Source organism: Miscanthus floridulus, chromosome 11 (assembly GCF_019320115.1).
Source record: "Miscanthus floridulus cultivar M001 chromosome 11, ASM1932011v1, whole genome shotgun sequence".
NCBI lineage: Eukaryota > Viridiplantae > Streptophyta > Magnoliopsida > Poales > Poaceae > Miscanthus > Miscanthus floridulus.
In genome coordinates, this window is record NC_089590.1 from 32154907 (window position 1) to 32167137 (window position 12231).

Genomic DNA, 12231 nt, shown 5'->3' on the forward strand with positions numbered 1-12231 from the left:
GGGAAGGCCTCGGCAAGGAACGCCGTCTCCGCCCCGCCCGAGGCTCTCCACGGAAGGCCTCGGCAGGAAGCGTGTTCTCCGTATCGCGCGAGGCCTCTCGCGCGAGGCCTCGGCAAGGAGTCTGATCTCCATCTCGCGCGAGGCCTCATTCTCTGTGTCGCTCGAGGCCGGCTTGTCCGTGGTCCATCGCCCCCCGCCTCGGTCGACCTTCCCGACAGCGCGTCACGTCTCATTAATACTTTCAACCACTCCCGCAATCTGAGCCAGATAGCGGCTCAACGTCACAGAATGGCCAACGCGACCCGAAGTCGCATCAGCGCCGTACCGGCTGGGACAGGGCACGGCGGGGGTTACCGGTAACTGTGTCCCAGCACTGTGTCCACGATCAGCGCCTGGGACAGGGTATGACAGGGGTTACCGGCCACTGTGTCCTAACGCTGCACCCATGACCCGCCGCACGCTCAAGGCCTCGGCACTGTACACCGGGGCCTCGGCAATCTCGGGGTTCGTGCCTGCCGAGACCCCCACCGCAGTACAAGCCTCGGCACCGACCAGGCCTCAGCCTCACGCACAATCTGTCCACCAGGGCTTGCACGTTCGCCGCCACGTCCGCTCCAAGACATTCCCAGGGCTCCCACGACGCACAGGACCTGATGGGACAGCCACGCCGCTCCAGTATTCCAAGGACGGATCGCTCCTACGGCCACGCCGCCACCGGAACGGGCCACAGGGTTCAGACGTGCCACTTCTATTAGCACGACGTCGCATAGTGATACATATACTACCTTCGTCCTCCCTTCAACTATAAAAGGAGAGGACTTGGGCCTCGTAGAAAAAAAAGAAAAGGAGACGAACACACCGATAGAACGACACACTTCTACGCTGCTTGAGAACAACGCCTCAAGCAGCCCGCACCACCCTCGCCGAGACCTGGGGCTAGCTCCCTCTCTCATCTAGCTTGTAATCCCCTACTACGAGCACTCCGGTGCAAGGAACATAAGATCGATCTCTCAGACTGGACGTAGGGCCTCGATTGCCTGAACCAGTATAAACCTTGTGTCTCTTTGCATCACCATCCGGGATTAGGGGCACGCAGCACAAATTCACTTGTTGGTTGAGGGACCCCCGGTTCCAAAACACCGACACTTTCGTTTGGTAGTTCTATAGCCATTTCGGTGAGTTTCTTCCCCAACCCCTTTTTGTACGACCACGAGGCTTTTTTGCAGTCGCATGTTGGCTCATAGGTCTTGGACCTTTTGTTTCTTCTACGCGACCAAGCCGCAATCATGCTTCGGGCTTCACATTGCGTGTCACCCCAGCCACTTTGCTTCGTCGATCTCTCCAGGAGAGGTTGTGGACCCCTAACGGTTTGTGAGTCTTCAGAGCAGGCCTTAGGTCTGAGATCTAGGACACAGGGTAGAGTTGGTCGGAGCTTGGCCCTGACCTCTTTCGGGGTCATGGGGACCCAACTCCATTTTTCCCTAGCGTCCTTGCCGACCTTGACCATGGCTAGTGATGAGAGAGGGCCCCGGGCCCCCTACATAGGTGAACTCTAGGATGCAACCCCCATAGGCAGTTCCAAGAGCGCGCCCGCCATAGGCCGCGGGACCCAGATTCTTGAGGCGGAGGTTTGGGCCGTGGCCAAGGGCGGACGTGGGTGCGGGCCCTTCGATATGGTTAACCGCGTGGTTCCCTGGAAGGATGTGGCCGGTCGAGGCTATTCCTCGAGCGAGTTCGTCGTGAACCGTGGTCCTTTGGTTTTGTGGATGAAAAACTTGGCCACAGCTCAAAACGAGCGAGGGTACTAGCCCCTCTGGGTAGGTGTACTCCGAGATGCAGCCCCCGTGGCAGTTCTGGGAGTGTGTCCACCGTGAGCCACAGGACCCAGATTCCCAAGGTGGAAGTCTAGACTGCGGCTGAAGGTGGACGTGGGCGCTGGCCCTTTGGCGCTGATGAACCTATAGTTTTCACGGTGGATGTGACCACCACGGGTCATTCAACCAGCGAGTCCCCCAGCGGTGCGAGGAGCCATCACTTCCTGAATCAAACGAGAGTGCGCGACTGTCCCCTACCTGACGCGCCAACTGTCGATGTTTTGTAAACCAGACTATTAAATTTATAGGATTGTCGTGCTGCTCTATGAAGACGATGGTGGCATCCAATAGACACGAGAATTTATACTGGTTCATACCGAAGCCCTACGTCTAGTCTCAGAGAAGATCGAGTGCATGTTCCTCGCTTGAATGCTCTGAAGTTCTTACAATGTGGGTGCAAGAATGGTGAAAGAGGTGGTAGAACCTATGCGAGACGAGGGGTGGCCCGAAGAGAAGCTTCAGGAGCCCTACTGCTATGGACGGAATGGTAGAGAATGAAGAATGTGAAGATGTCCTGAGAAGGGAGCCCTGGCCGCCCTTATATAGAGTTCGGGGCTAGGGCTCGTTACAAAGAGAAGGTTCCCCTGACCAAAGGGTCGAGAGCCTGAGGGAGGTCCTAGCTAACTTAGCTTGCAAGCTACGCCGTCTTCGGATGCTTGCCTGAGCGTGGCTGTCGTCATTGTCTTGTGGCCACGTCGTGGCAGGGGCCGACATGGTGCTACTATGCTGTCCGTGGTAGCACTGTAGCCATGGTGATAGTTCGTCAGCTGTCCTATGGAACGCGGCATCCTTTAGGTCTTCATCGTTGTCTCTAGGTTCCTCTAGGCATCGTACCCGCAGTAGGTAGCCGTCCTTGGTCGTCGTTCGCCTAGTCACTTCATGAGGCTGAGGGCCACGACCCCTATTGTTGGGGTCGAGGCTCTCCGCAATTCGGGAAGGTCTCTAGGTTGAGACCCTTGTCATGGATCCCATCCCGTAGTGGGTGGGATCATACGCGCGTCCTGTCGGTCCGTATCCGGACGGTGGGTTTTGTACCCGTTGCCACCGTTGTGGCGTTGCCTCGTTGGTGCGGCGTGGCACAGGGATGGCGTCTGATTAGACCGAGGTGACTGTTGTGCCCTCCGTCCTTGTGAGGTCAATGCGACGTGTCGGCTCTTGTTAGAGCAGACATACTAAGCCACGCTCGATCTCTCCCCGTGTTGCCCCAGGGGTCATGATAGGGGAGAGGTCGTGTGTCTTCCGTGTGGCTAAGGTAGGAGAAGGGGGGTCATGGCCGATCCTGGCCTAGGCATTGGTTCAGCATGCTCATCCTAGCTGGGCCTCGGTCGTTCGGGCCATTGTTAACCCGATGAGTTGCGGGCCACGTGGCCTGCCAACTAATCAGCGCCTTGAGACACCTCGGGGTCATAACCCCGAGACGAGGTTACCTAATCCACCAACATATCTACCAAAAAAGTCATGTGCTACTTTAGGTGCAATTCCAGAATCATCAGCCACATCAATATCAATAGCCTAATGCTTAGAAATGTTTCTCTGTGATGGCATCAGATGACTTGTTTGTGCAGTCTAAAGGATGTGGTTGTGCTCAACAAATAAGTCATGTACTTTGTAAGTCCCATTTCCTCTGTCTAAGGTAATGCCCATACCGCCATATGAACCATGCAGCCTGTTCATGTATGCGCCCTATTACGCTTGCAAACTGAGAACTTCTTATCTTCAGCCCAAGAACCTTTGATTTGAAGAAACAAACCAATCCATCCAGACCACTCTTGTTTGTAAAGCACTTCCGAACATCAAACCCCATCCTACCACCATATGTGACCCCGAAGTTCCATGCCTCATCAACACTGCTAAATGTCATACTTATTTTAGGAATCCAAAAAAGAGTTGCAGCCACCCTGTAGTTATAAATATTGAAATATTGTGTCAGTTCTATATCTCATCGGTAACAATCACAAGAACCAACCAGACAAAATCAAAATATTGTGTTTCCTTAGCATTCTTAAGACATTTCAACAACTTTAATTCAACTATGCAGGAATTGATTAGCTAGCTTTGGAACAAGGATTAGCACAACCTTGCAGGCGATTCCTCGAGCACCTGTTGGGCGTCATCCATGGCACCATCATCTGCAGCTGCTGTGGTCTCTTTTGCTGGAATGCTTTGCGCCATGGGAGCTTCCACGGGGGCATGGGGAAGGTGCGTGACGCTGGCCTTCTTCGACGCGCACGCCTTGCTCAATGTCGGCGCGGACGTCGTGACGCCTCCTGGAGCTATGGGATGAGGGCGTTGGAGGACGACAGCTTCGACAGGTACATGAGGGGCAGCTTCGACAGGCGCATGAGGAGCAGCATCGCCTCCACTAGCTGCGAGGGGTCCTGGGCGTTTCATGGCGCGGCAGCTCGCCGGCCTCCCTGCGCTCGCCCGCCGCCTCGCTCTGGTTATGGTGCCAAAGCTGTGGAGTTTCCCTCGAAGAACGCCAGGGAAGGGAAAAAGAATGGAGGGGGAAAAGAAGATCCTAATCCTACCGTTCCCCACCAGATGAAGGGCTCAGAAGTGGCCACTGCATATCTTGCAGTGTGAATACCACTGCACAGGATCTGTGTCCACAGGTGAGAACTCCATCTTCGTCCTGACTAGTGGCTCCTGACGGTGAGGAGTAGCACATCTTCTCTTCTTCCTCAAGAAGAAACACAAGCAGAGCGAGTGAGAAGGAGTAGCAGGAGGGGAGGCCGCTGGACGTCAGAGAGGCAAGGTGCCGGGCCACGGGCCGCAACAAAGCTCGCCTCCCTGGTCGTCCGTGGGCTTGGCCCTGTCACCAGCATGAGCTCGTGCTCTCCCTCACCACCAGCGGAGCGCGGCTAGGCGACGGCGGCGCGGTCTACGCAGCCTGTACGGACGCGACCGGCCTGGGCGACAACGGCGCGGGCTGTACGGACGGTGGCGCAGCGAGCGCCGTGTGGGCGATGGCGGCGCGGCGAGCGCAGGCGGGCGGGCGGGCGTGCGTGCAGCGGCTGGGCGAGGTCGCGCGGCAGCCGGCGAGCCAGCGCAGGTGAGCGCGCAGCAGTGCGCGCAAGTGCGCGCGGCGGCCGGCGAGCACCCGTCGCGGATCCATCTGTAGAAACGGGTGGTTTCCTCCCAACGGAGAAATTGCAGTTTCTTCATCCCTCGGTTCAAGAGCCGACGTCGTTTCCTGGAGAAGAAACCGTTTCCTCTATTTTTTCTCTCTTTTCTCGTTAATTAAACTGTCATATCAACATTTTACTTAGGTGACATCTTATTTAATAGAGATAAAAACCGTCAATAATTCTTATTGAAAGTACCCTAATAGCAGTTAATCCGTAGACTAGACTGCCTTGCCGGAGGAAAGAAGACCACCACGACCGGCTGTGGAGCCCCGTGCAGTGGTCGGCTTGCCGCTTGTACCATCCAGCCCTCGTCCACGCCCTCTAAACCACCACCCCACCGGCCTTGCCAAGCCAAAACCAGGAAACCAATCAGTTCCGAAGTGGGTGTGGCTGTGCTTATTTGTGAAGGAATGAATGGACATAAGCTCTTAGCCGGCTTAAAACAAAATGAGAAGACAAAGGTGCTATTTTCTTTTTCCTTTTTTCTTAAGTCACGTGTAGATTTTGTGACCAAATAAAGCCTGTATGGCACAGCTTTACCAATAGCTTATGTTTTTTTTTTTATCAAACACCCTGTTTTTCTTCTCCTACAGAGGATGAGTTAGGATTAAGTTAAAAAGTAGCGTATCGCAGCTTTGTCTGACATAGGTGGGCCCAGTAGAAGGAAAGGACTACATATGCCCCAGCGAGGAAGCCAGACACGGGTGCGAGCAACACCGGGGAGAGCACGCCGCTGGGAAGGACCTACGTGCAGAGAAGGGATTCGCGCCGCCGCCGTGGCTTGAGATCGCTGGGGCGTGGCCGCCGAGGCGCAACCGTCGGGGCTCGCGGCCTCCAGCGCGGGGCCACCGGGGTGCAACTGGCGTGACTCGCGCCCTCTGGGCATGGCCGCCGGGGCGCGATCGCCGAGAGGACCTCTGGGAGCGATCTGCTGGGCGCGTCCGTCGGGAGCTGCCTGGCGTGGCCTTGAGTGCCGCGGACGCCGGGGCTCGCGAGCTCAGGATTCACCGAACACGGGCGCCGCCTAGCACAGCGTGGCCACCGCCGAGAGGCCGCCTGCGGGAGTTGGGGATGGGGCGTGGGCTTCCCAGGATGGTGTCCAGCCATCGGGATAGAGGAGGTGGACAGACGAGAGATGGGGAAGAACCGACCTAAGAAGATAAAGGTCTAGGCGCATAAGGAAGGAGAAGGGTAATATTGTCATTTTATTCAATTAGTCCACCATGTGAAACTATTTTGTCAAACATGTCTCCAAAACAACTTTAGCTTCATCAAGAAAGCTATTTGTAAAGCTAAAATCCAAAAAAAAAATACCAGTGAAACTGAGTTGTGCCAAACGGAGCCTAATTTATTTAAAGAACACATGCAAAATACAATAAGGTTGCGTTTGTAACTCACTAAGGTCCATCCAAACATGTTCAAAATAACCATCGCCACATGTCTCTATAATTTTGAAGGCTTTAGAGCAAACAAGACAGTAAGAGGCCTTTTAGCTAGTTTTTATACGATAACTAAATTAAATAGTTATGTAAGTTGCAGGATATATTTAGTTCATAAAAACAATAATACTACAACAAGAAACTTAAAGTACAGTAAAATGATCATTATAATTATCTTAAATAAATAATAATGCTTTAGTATTTTGTAAAAAATCATCTTCGGATATTTCTTGATACAAATTCTTCAAACAATATCACAATCAATGTTATCCTAAATATCCTTCTCAATGCTACACATAGCCAAGCCATTCGATCTTTTAATTTTTCAATAGTTTTCTTTTTTTTTCTTTTCTAAGCACCCAACAAATGCTTCTTAAGTAATATCTAACATGAAAATAAATATATAATTAGAAATTTAGAACCCTATGTTCTTATCACCGTACAGGCATACACAAAAACAAAAGGAATTCAAAAATTTTAAATTAGAAAATACGGATACTACACCAGGCCGGCGCGTGCGTGTCTCCGTCGATCCTTGTGGCTGCAACCGGCCGTCGCGCGTCTTCGTCGCCCGTCCTCACGTGATTGTGTCCTGGTCTCGCAGTGGCATCGGATCGGGTCGAGACATGCATCAAGTGCCAAGCCGAGTGGGTGTCTCGTGGTCTTGGTAGGGTGGAGTCACGTCGGGCTCTGGTGATCAGATGCTGTGGCCAGTTTTAATGGGGATTTCATAGAGTTTTATGGACATTAAGGGCGCGTTTGGACAGTGTCCAGAAACTGCCGCACCGAACGTTTGGCCGTGCCGCAACTGCGGCGCTGAAATCGGCCGCCCGAACTGCGGCGTGTGTTGGCATCCCAAATGAACTAGAGAGCGCCTAGGCAGTTGCGGCGTGCCGCAAGTTCGGCGCAGGTTCGGCATGAACCAAACACGAGCGGAAGTCAGGCGTGGCGAGTTGTGGCAAGGTGACGGCATGAACCAAACGCGCCCTAAATATGCTGATATGGCATTGTCTTGATGAAGAGAGAGAAGATAAAAGTTTTATGGGAATAGAGAGAGTTTCATGGGAATAAAACTCTTCTGTACTGTTTCTAAAATATGGGTGTGTTGAAAACTGAGAGATAAAACCCTTCTAGCCTAATAAAAGATGAAACATCGCTGCATGCTAGCGTAGTGTGTATGGGAATAGGAATATATTGGGCTAATTGTTGGCGGGCCTCCAAATCACATCTGCCGAACATTTATACAAACTACATGTACGTTGATGCCCCCTGTCCCATGCCCCCCCCCCCCCCCCCCCCCCCCCCCACCCCCCACCCCCACCACACACACACACACTTAGAGCCGGCCTAGGCCACATGTTTTCAAGGAAATTATTTCCTTGCCCCTAAAAAAAGTGCCTCTTAGATTCTTAGCCTTTTTTTCGTTGAATTTAGCTATTTGGCCCTGAAATGAGTTTTGGTTAGTTCTTGACCTTTCCCTCCATTCCGTCAATCTGTTCCGTGAAACAGGTGAAAAATTACCTGAAACTGTATGCAGCGCGGCACCGTGCATACCGAGCATCCATGGCTGACGCGTGTCTCTGCTCCCGATCCAACGCTGCATCGATAAAAAAAATCAGGATCGGTGCTGGAAACGGTCTGCTTCAATTACAGCCATCGACGCTAACAGAGGGGGACACATGTCAGCCATTGACGCTACGCATGCACGGTGCCACACTGCATACATCCACGTAAAATTTTTTTTTCGTGAAACAGCGCTAGGGGCGCGCCCGAAAAGACCGCCTCGTCCGTGCCTTATCTCTTCGTCGAGTGCACCGGTCTCTGCAGAGGAAGCCGTATCGGAAAAAAAGAAGTCACCGGCCATGGAGGAGGGCGGCTCCGGCGATGTCCCACCGGCGGATCCACCTCAGCCAGCGCCGGATCCACCTCGTGCGCGCCCCAGCACGGCGTCCCGGCTGGTCTCGGGGCTGTCCGCCAGACACGCTGGGCTGGCGCGCGGCGAGGCTGGCTGAGCAGGGCGCGGCGGCGCAGGGCAGGGCCCTGGGAGGCAGGACGGCGAGCAGCTGCAGTGCAGGTACAAACTGATGCTTGGTTTCTCTCTCTCATGTTTGGAGCATCGTTTTCTCTACTGCGGCCACTGTTGCTAATTTGGAAAAAGCAGGCATCGAATTCAATTGCTGAATGAATAGAATATTATTTGTCTGTTAGATGGCAGTTAAGTTTTGCTGTTGTATTTTATTTGATATACGCAGATAGGTTCCATGCTGTATCTGAGCATCGATGCTCACATTGCAATTCAAAGCAAGCTGAAGTACTGCCCCTCACGTGGCAATGGACTGATGTTTCGAGCCTCATCTACACTGTGGCCTGCTGTAATGTATCTCATGTAAGACCTTTATTTCCAGCCTTCTTCTCAGTGATTGCTCATCATTGTTTAGCTGAATATCCTGATTTGCTGAGTGAAGTAATGTAACAAACTTAATGATCGATTCTCAAGCAATACATTGTTTGTAACAAATTAATCATGCCATTGTATAATCATAACAAGTATGTCCTTCATTTAGTTCAGTCCATGCTGCTGTTGTCCAAATATTCCAATTTCAGTTTAACTCATGCACAATGTTAATGATTGTCTTCAGGAGGAAGCTAGAGTTTGAGTGGAGCCCACAAGTGATGGGATGGTCAATGTCAAGTGAACCTGTGCTGCAGTGGTATATATACCTCATTAGATTTTGTACAAACCAGCGTGTCAGATACCTAAGTGTTTGAGCATTGTGTGTGTCTGAGCTAAGAATGACATTGGATGGCTTCATTCATTAATGACGTGTACAAGCAAATCATATTTTGGTTTAATGGATTTGTCTAAATGCTTTATTGACCATATACTAAATATTCACTTTGCCCCTCAAGTCAAAACTTAGAAACAACAACTAGCGAAAAAAGAAATAGTGATGATTGTACTCCTAAAGCATCTAGAAGGTAATTGACACGGGCAGAAATTTTGTGTTACTATTAACGGCAGTTTGGTTACGAAACTAAATATATGCTCTCTATCGTAATAGGCAAAGCATGAAGATTTCAAGTAAGACTAAGGCCCCGTTCGGCTTGCTGAATCTTGGCTGAAACTGGCTGAAAACACTGTTCTGGTTGAATTGTTGTGAGAGGAAAACACTGTTCCAGCTGAAAAAACAAGCCAAACAAGCCGAATATGGGGTAAACTGAATGGGGCTAAAGGAAAACTAAATAAATCTAGCTCGGGACTATCAATTTTATATGCATTTTAAATAGTTATTGTGATGTTGTCATGTGCAATAATGCATTTATAAAAATGATTCTAGCTCAATTTTTGGAAATTATTGATATAAGCAACCTGAAAGACATGTACGGTGCATTGTAGGTTTGAACCGTTTAATTCGGCGTCACAGCCAAATTAGTACTTTCGCGTACAACTTAACGCCGTTATCCTATCAAACTAACAGAAGGGCCAAAAAACCAAACAAAACTTGTTTCAGAGCCAAATAGCTAAGTTCAACAACAAAAAAAGGGCCAAAAATCTAAGAGGCACTTTTTCTAGGGCCAAGGAAATAATTTCCTCCATGTTTTGCTTGTGATGAAAAATTCATAACCTAGGCTAAGGTTTACAAACATGTTTAAGTTTTAACAAGGTATATGCACCCGTAGAACTGCACAAACATGTTTGCTTTAATATATATTATTAATCCAATCACAAGAATCAAATCAAAATATATTAAATAAGATACCTCTCCGTAGTTAAGAAAGAATTACATGCGTCATTTATTTTATTCATAATGTATCCTAAAATTTCTATGATATCTTATATATGTTTCGACAGAAGATTAGTTAATACCTCCTCTCTGAAAAAAATCATGCAGCACCAGCAAAACCTAGCGTCTCTATCCCACTGGTTCCCTCCCCCTTTTTGTCCAACAAGTTGCCGGTAGAAAGAGCGAGCAGGATCCATCCCTCTAGTTGATCTATTATTTTTTGGGCTTTCATTCATCTAAGTGTATGTGTTTCCTCGCTTTCGTCTATGGAGGTAAAATAGTAGTAATGGCAAATCTTCTAGAGTTGGATTGAGACGCTTCAGGAGCTGATTACGACACTCGAGGATTTCTCTTATGGCATTGGGCGAGTTGGGAAGAAAGGTGAAACTAAGGGGTGAGCGAGTCAAGGCTCGATATCAGAAAAGGTTCCTCGAGTTCAGCTAGGTCTAGAATTCAGGATAGAGGGGTGATGGCTGTGTGTGTGTGTGTGTGGGGGGGGGGTGGGGGGTTGGGGGGGGGGGGGGGGGGGGGGGCGCTGTTGGCAAAATTTTATTACAATGCACGTCATGACATTTCTCCTATTCAAACGGCCCCTAAGTCCTTACATTTATATTTCTTGAAAATGGTATGCAATGAACTTTCAAATTGCAAGGTTTAGGGGAGTCATGTCTTAGATAATAACATGTTCAAAACATTATATTCTACTCTTTTTTCTAAGCTTTTCTCACAAAGATTTCTCTTAAAAGTTTTTTTTATGAGGCAATATATCAATACAAGCATATATGTATATCTCCTATTTTCCTAAGCGAGGGTTTTAAAGGAGATATTCAAAGCATATTAATTATGTCATCATATCCTTTATTTCCTGCAGGGTTTTGAGAACGTATCAAAGACATACGTCCCATATTTTTTCCAATGAGGTTTGGGAGAGGTTATACCATTTTTATCATACTATTGTTCTGTAGACCTGCTTATGAATTTTTCTTTCCATGCTCTTTAATTCCCATTGATGTTTACAATGAGACAATAATCCATACATGTCATATCATTTTCTTCTTATTTTCTCACTAGGTTTTAATGGAATTTTAGTGGCATACCAATACTTCAGATTCTCCTCAGATTTTTTGCCATAGAGTTGTTACTTTTTAGAGTAGTTATTATCAATATAAATAAATGAAGGACAATCCATGAAGATTACAAGAGGAACATTGGTCAGGGGAGCGTTAGAAGTAGATAATTAGCGATCAATTAGCATTACTGAACTTTTCATCGTGTCCATTGGAGTCTCGGTATCCGTTTGCCGCGTGTGTCTCTAAATCGAATCAAACATAAAAGAATTTGACTTAATACAAGTCTAAAAAAATAATTTATTCAGGGAGCGAGGGCAGCATAATTTCCTGCCGTCTCTTGTTCACTTCACATTAATTCTCGTGTTCTTAGTTTAAATAGTCGCCTGACGCATACAAATCAGCAGGATTTGGACAGGGATTGTCAATATCGTCGACAGTCCACTGAGGGGTATCCCGCGATGGTAGATTGATCGGTGGAGGTGCGCGTGATCAGAAACCGGATGGTGACACAAGGCGCAGAGACAGCGATTTAGACAGGTTCGGGCCGTCTGATCGACGTAATACCCTACGTCCTGTGTCTTTGGTGTATTGTATTGAGTATGAGATGTATCGATCGTTGTGTCCACTAGGGAACCTCTGTCTCTTCTTATATACTCTAGAGGGGCAGGGTTAAAAGGAAAGTAACATATTTGGTACTATATAATATCTTACGGTGTACGCCGAGCAGCGCCGTGCACGCCTTGATTTTGTGGGCTGGGCCACCTCCGATGGTGCGGCCCATGTCTTGTCTTGTGGATACCGGGGGCCATACCTCCACAGCTAGTCCCCGAGCCTGACAGTAGGTGATGTAGTCACGTGGTGCCAGGGTCAGAAAATAGAAGACCAGCCGAGCAGGCATCCAGTCCCCGGGCGTAGCCACGAGATGAGAAAAAAGC

At 49.4% G+C, this 12231-nt stretch overlaps 1 protein-coding gene across 1 annotated transcript; it reads left to right on the forward strand.

Moving 5' to 3' along the window:
* Window positions 1–4542: 4542 nt before the first annotated feature.
* On the forward strand, window positions 4543–9280 carry LOC136494536 (uncharacterized). The gene is made up of 4 exons (XM_066490684.1): window positions 4543–4926; window positions 8197–8515; window positions 8694–8827; window positions 9081–9280. The coding sequence occupies exons 1-4, from the start codon at window positions 4841–4843 to the stop codon at window positions 9208–9210; spliced, it is 669 nt and encodes a 222-aa protein (XP_066346781.1). The 5' UTR covers window positions 4543–4840; the 3' UTR covers window positions 9211–9280.
* The last annotated feature ends 2951 nt before the right edge of the window (window positions 9281–12231 follow it).

Excerpts from the sequence above, each read along its gene's own strand:
- LOC136494536 (XM_066490684.1), top strand. The coding sequence starts at position 4,841 with ATGGCGGCGCGGCGAGCGCAGGCGGGCGGGCGGGCGTGCGTGCAGCGG. Across the intron at positions 4,927-8,196 it reads CAGCCGGCGAGCCAGCGCAG|CGCTAGGGGCGCGCCCGAAA; the intron begins GTGAGCGCGCAG and ends TTCGTGAAACAG. Across the intron at positions 8,828-9,080 it reads CCTGCTGTAATGTATCTCAT|GAGGAAGCTAGAGTTTGAGT; the intron begins GTAAGACCTTTA and ends GATTGTCTTCAG.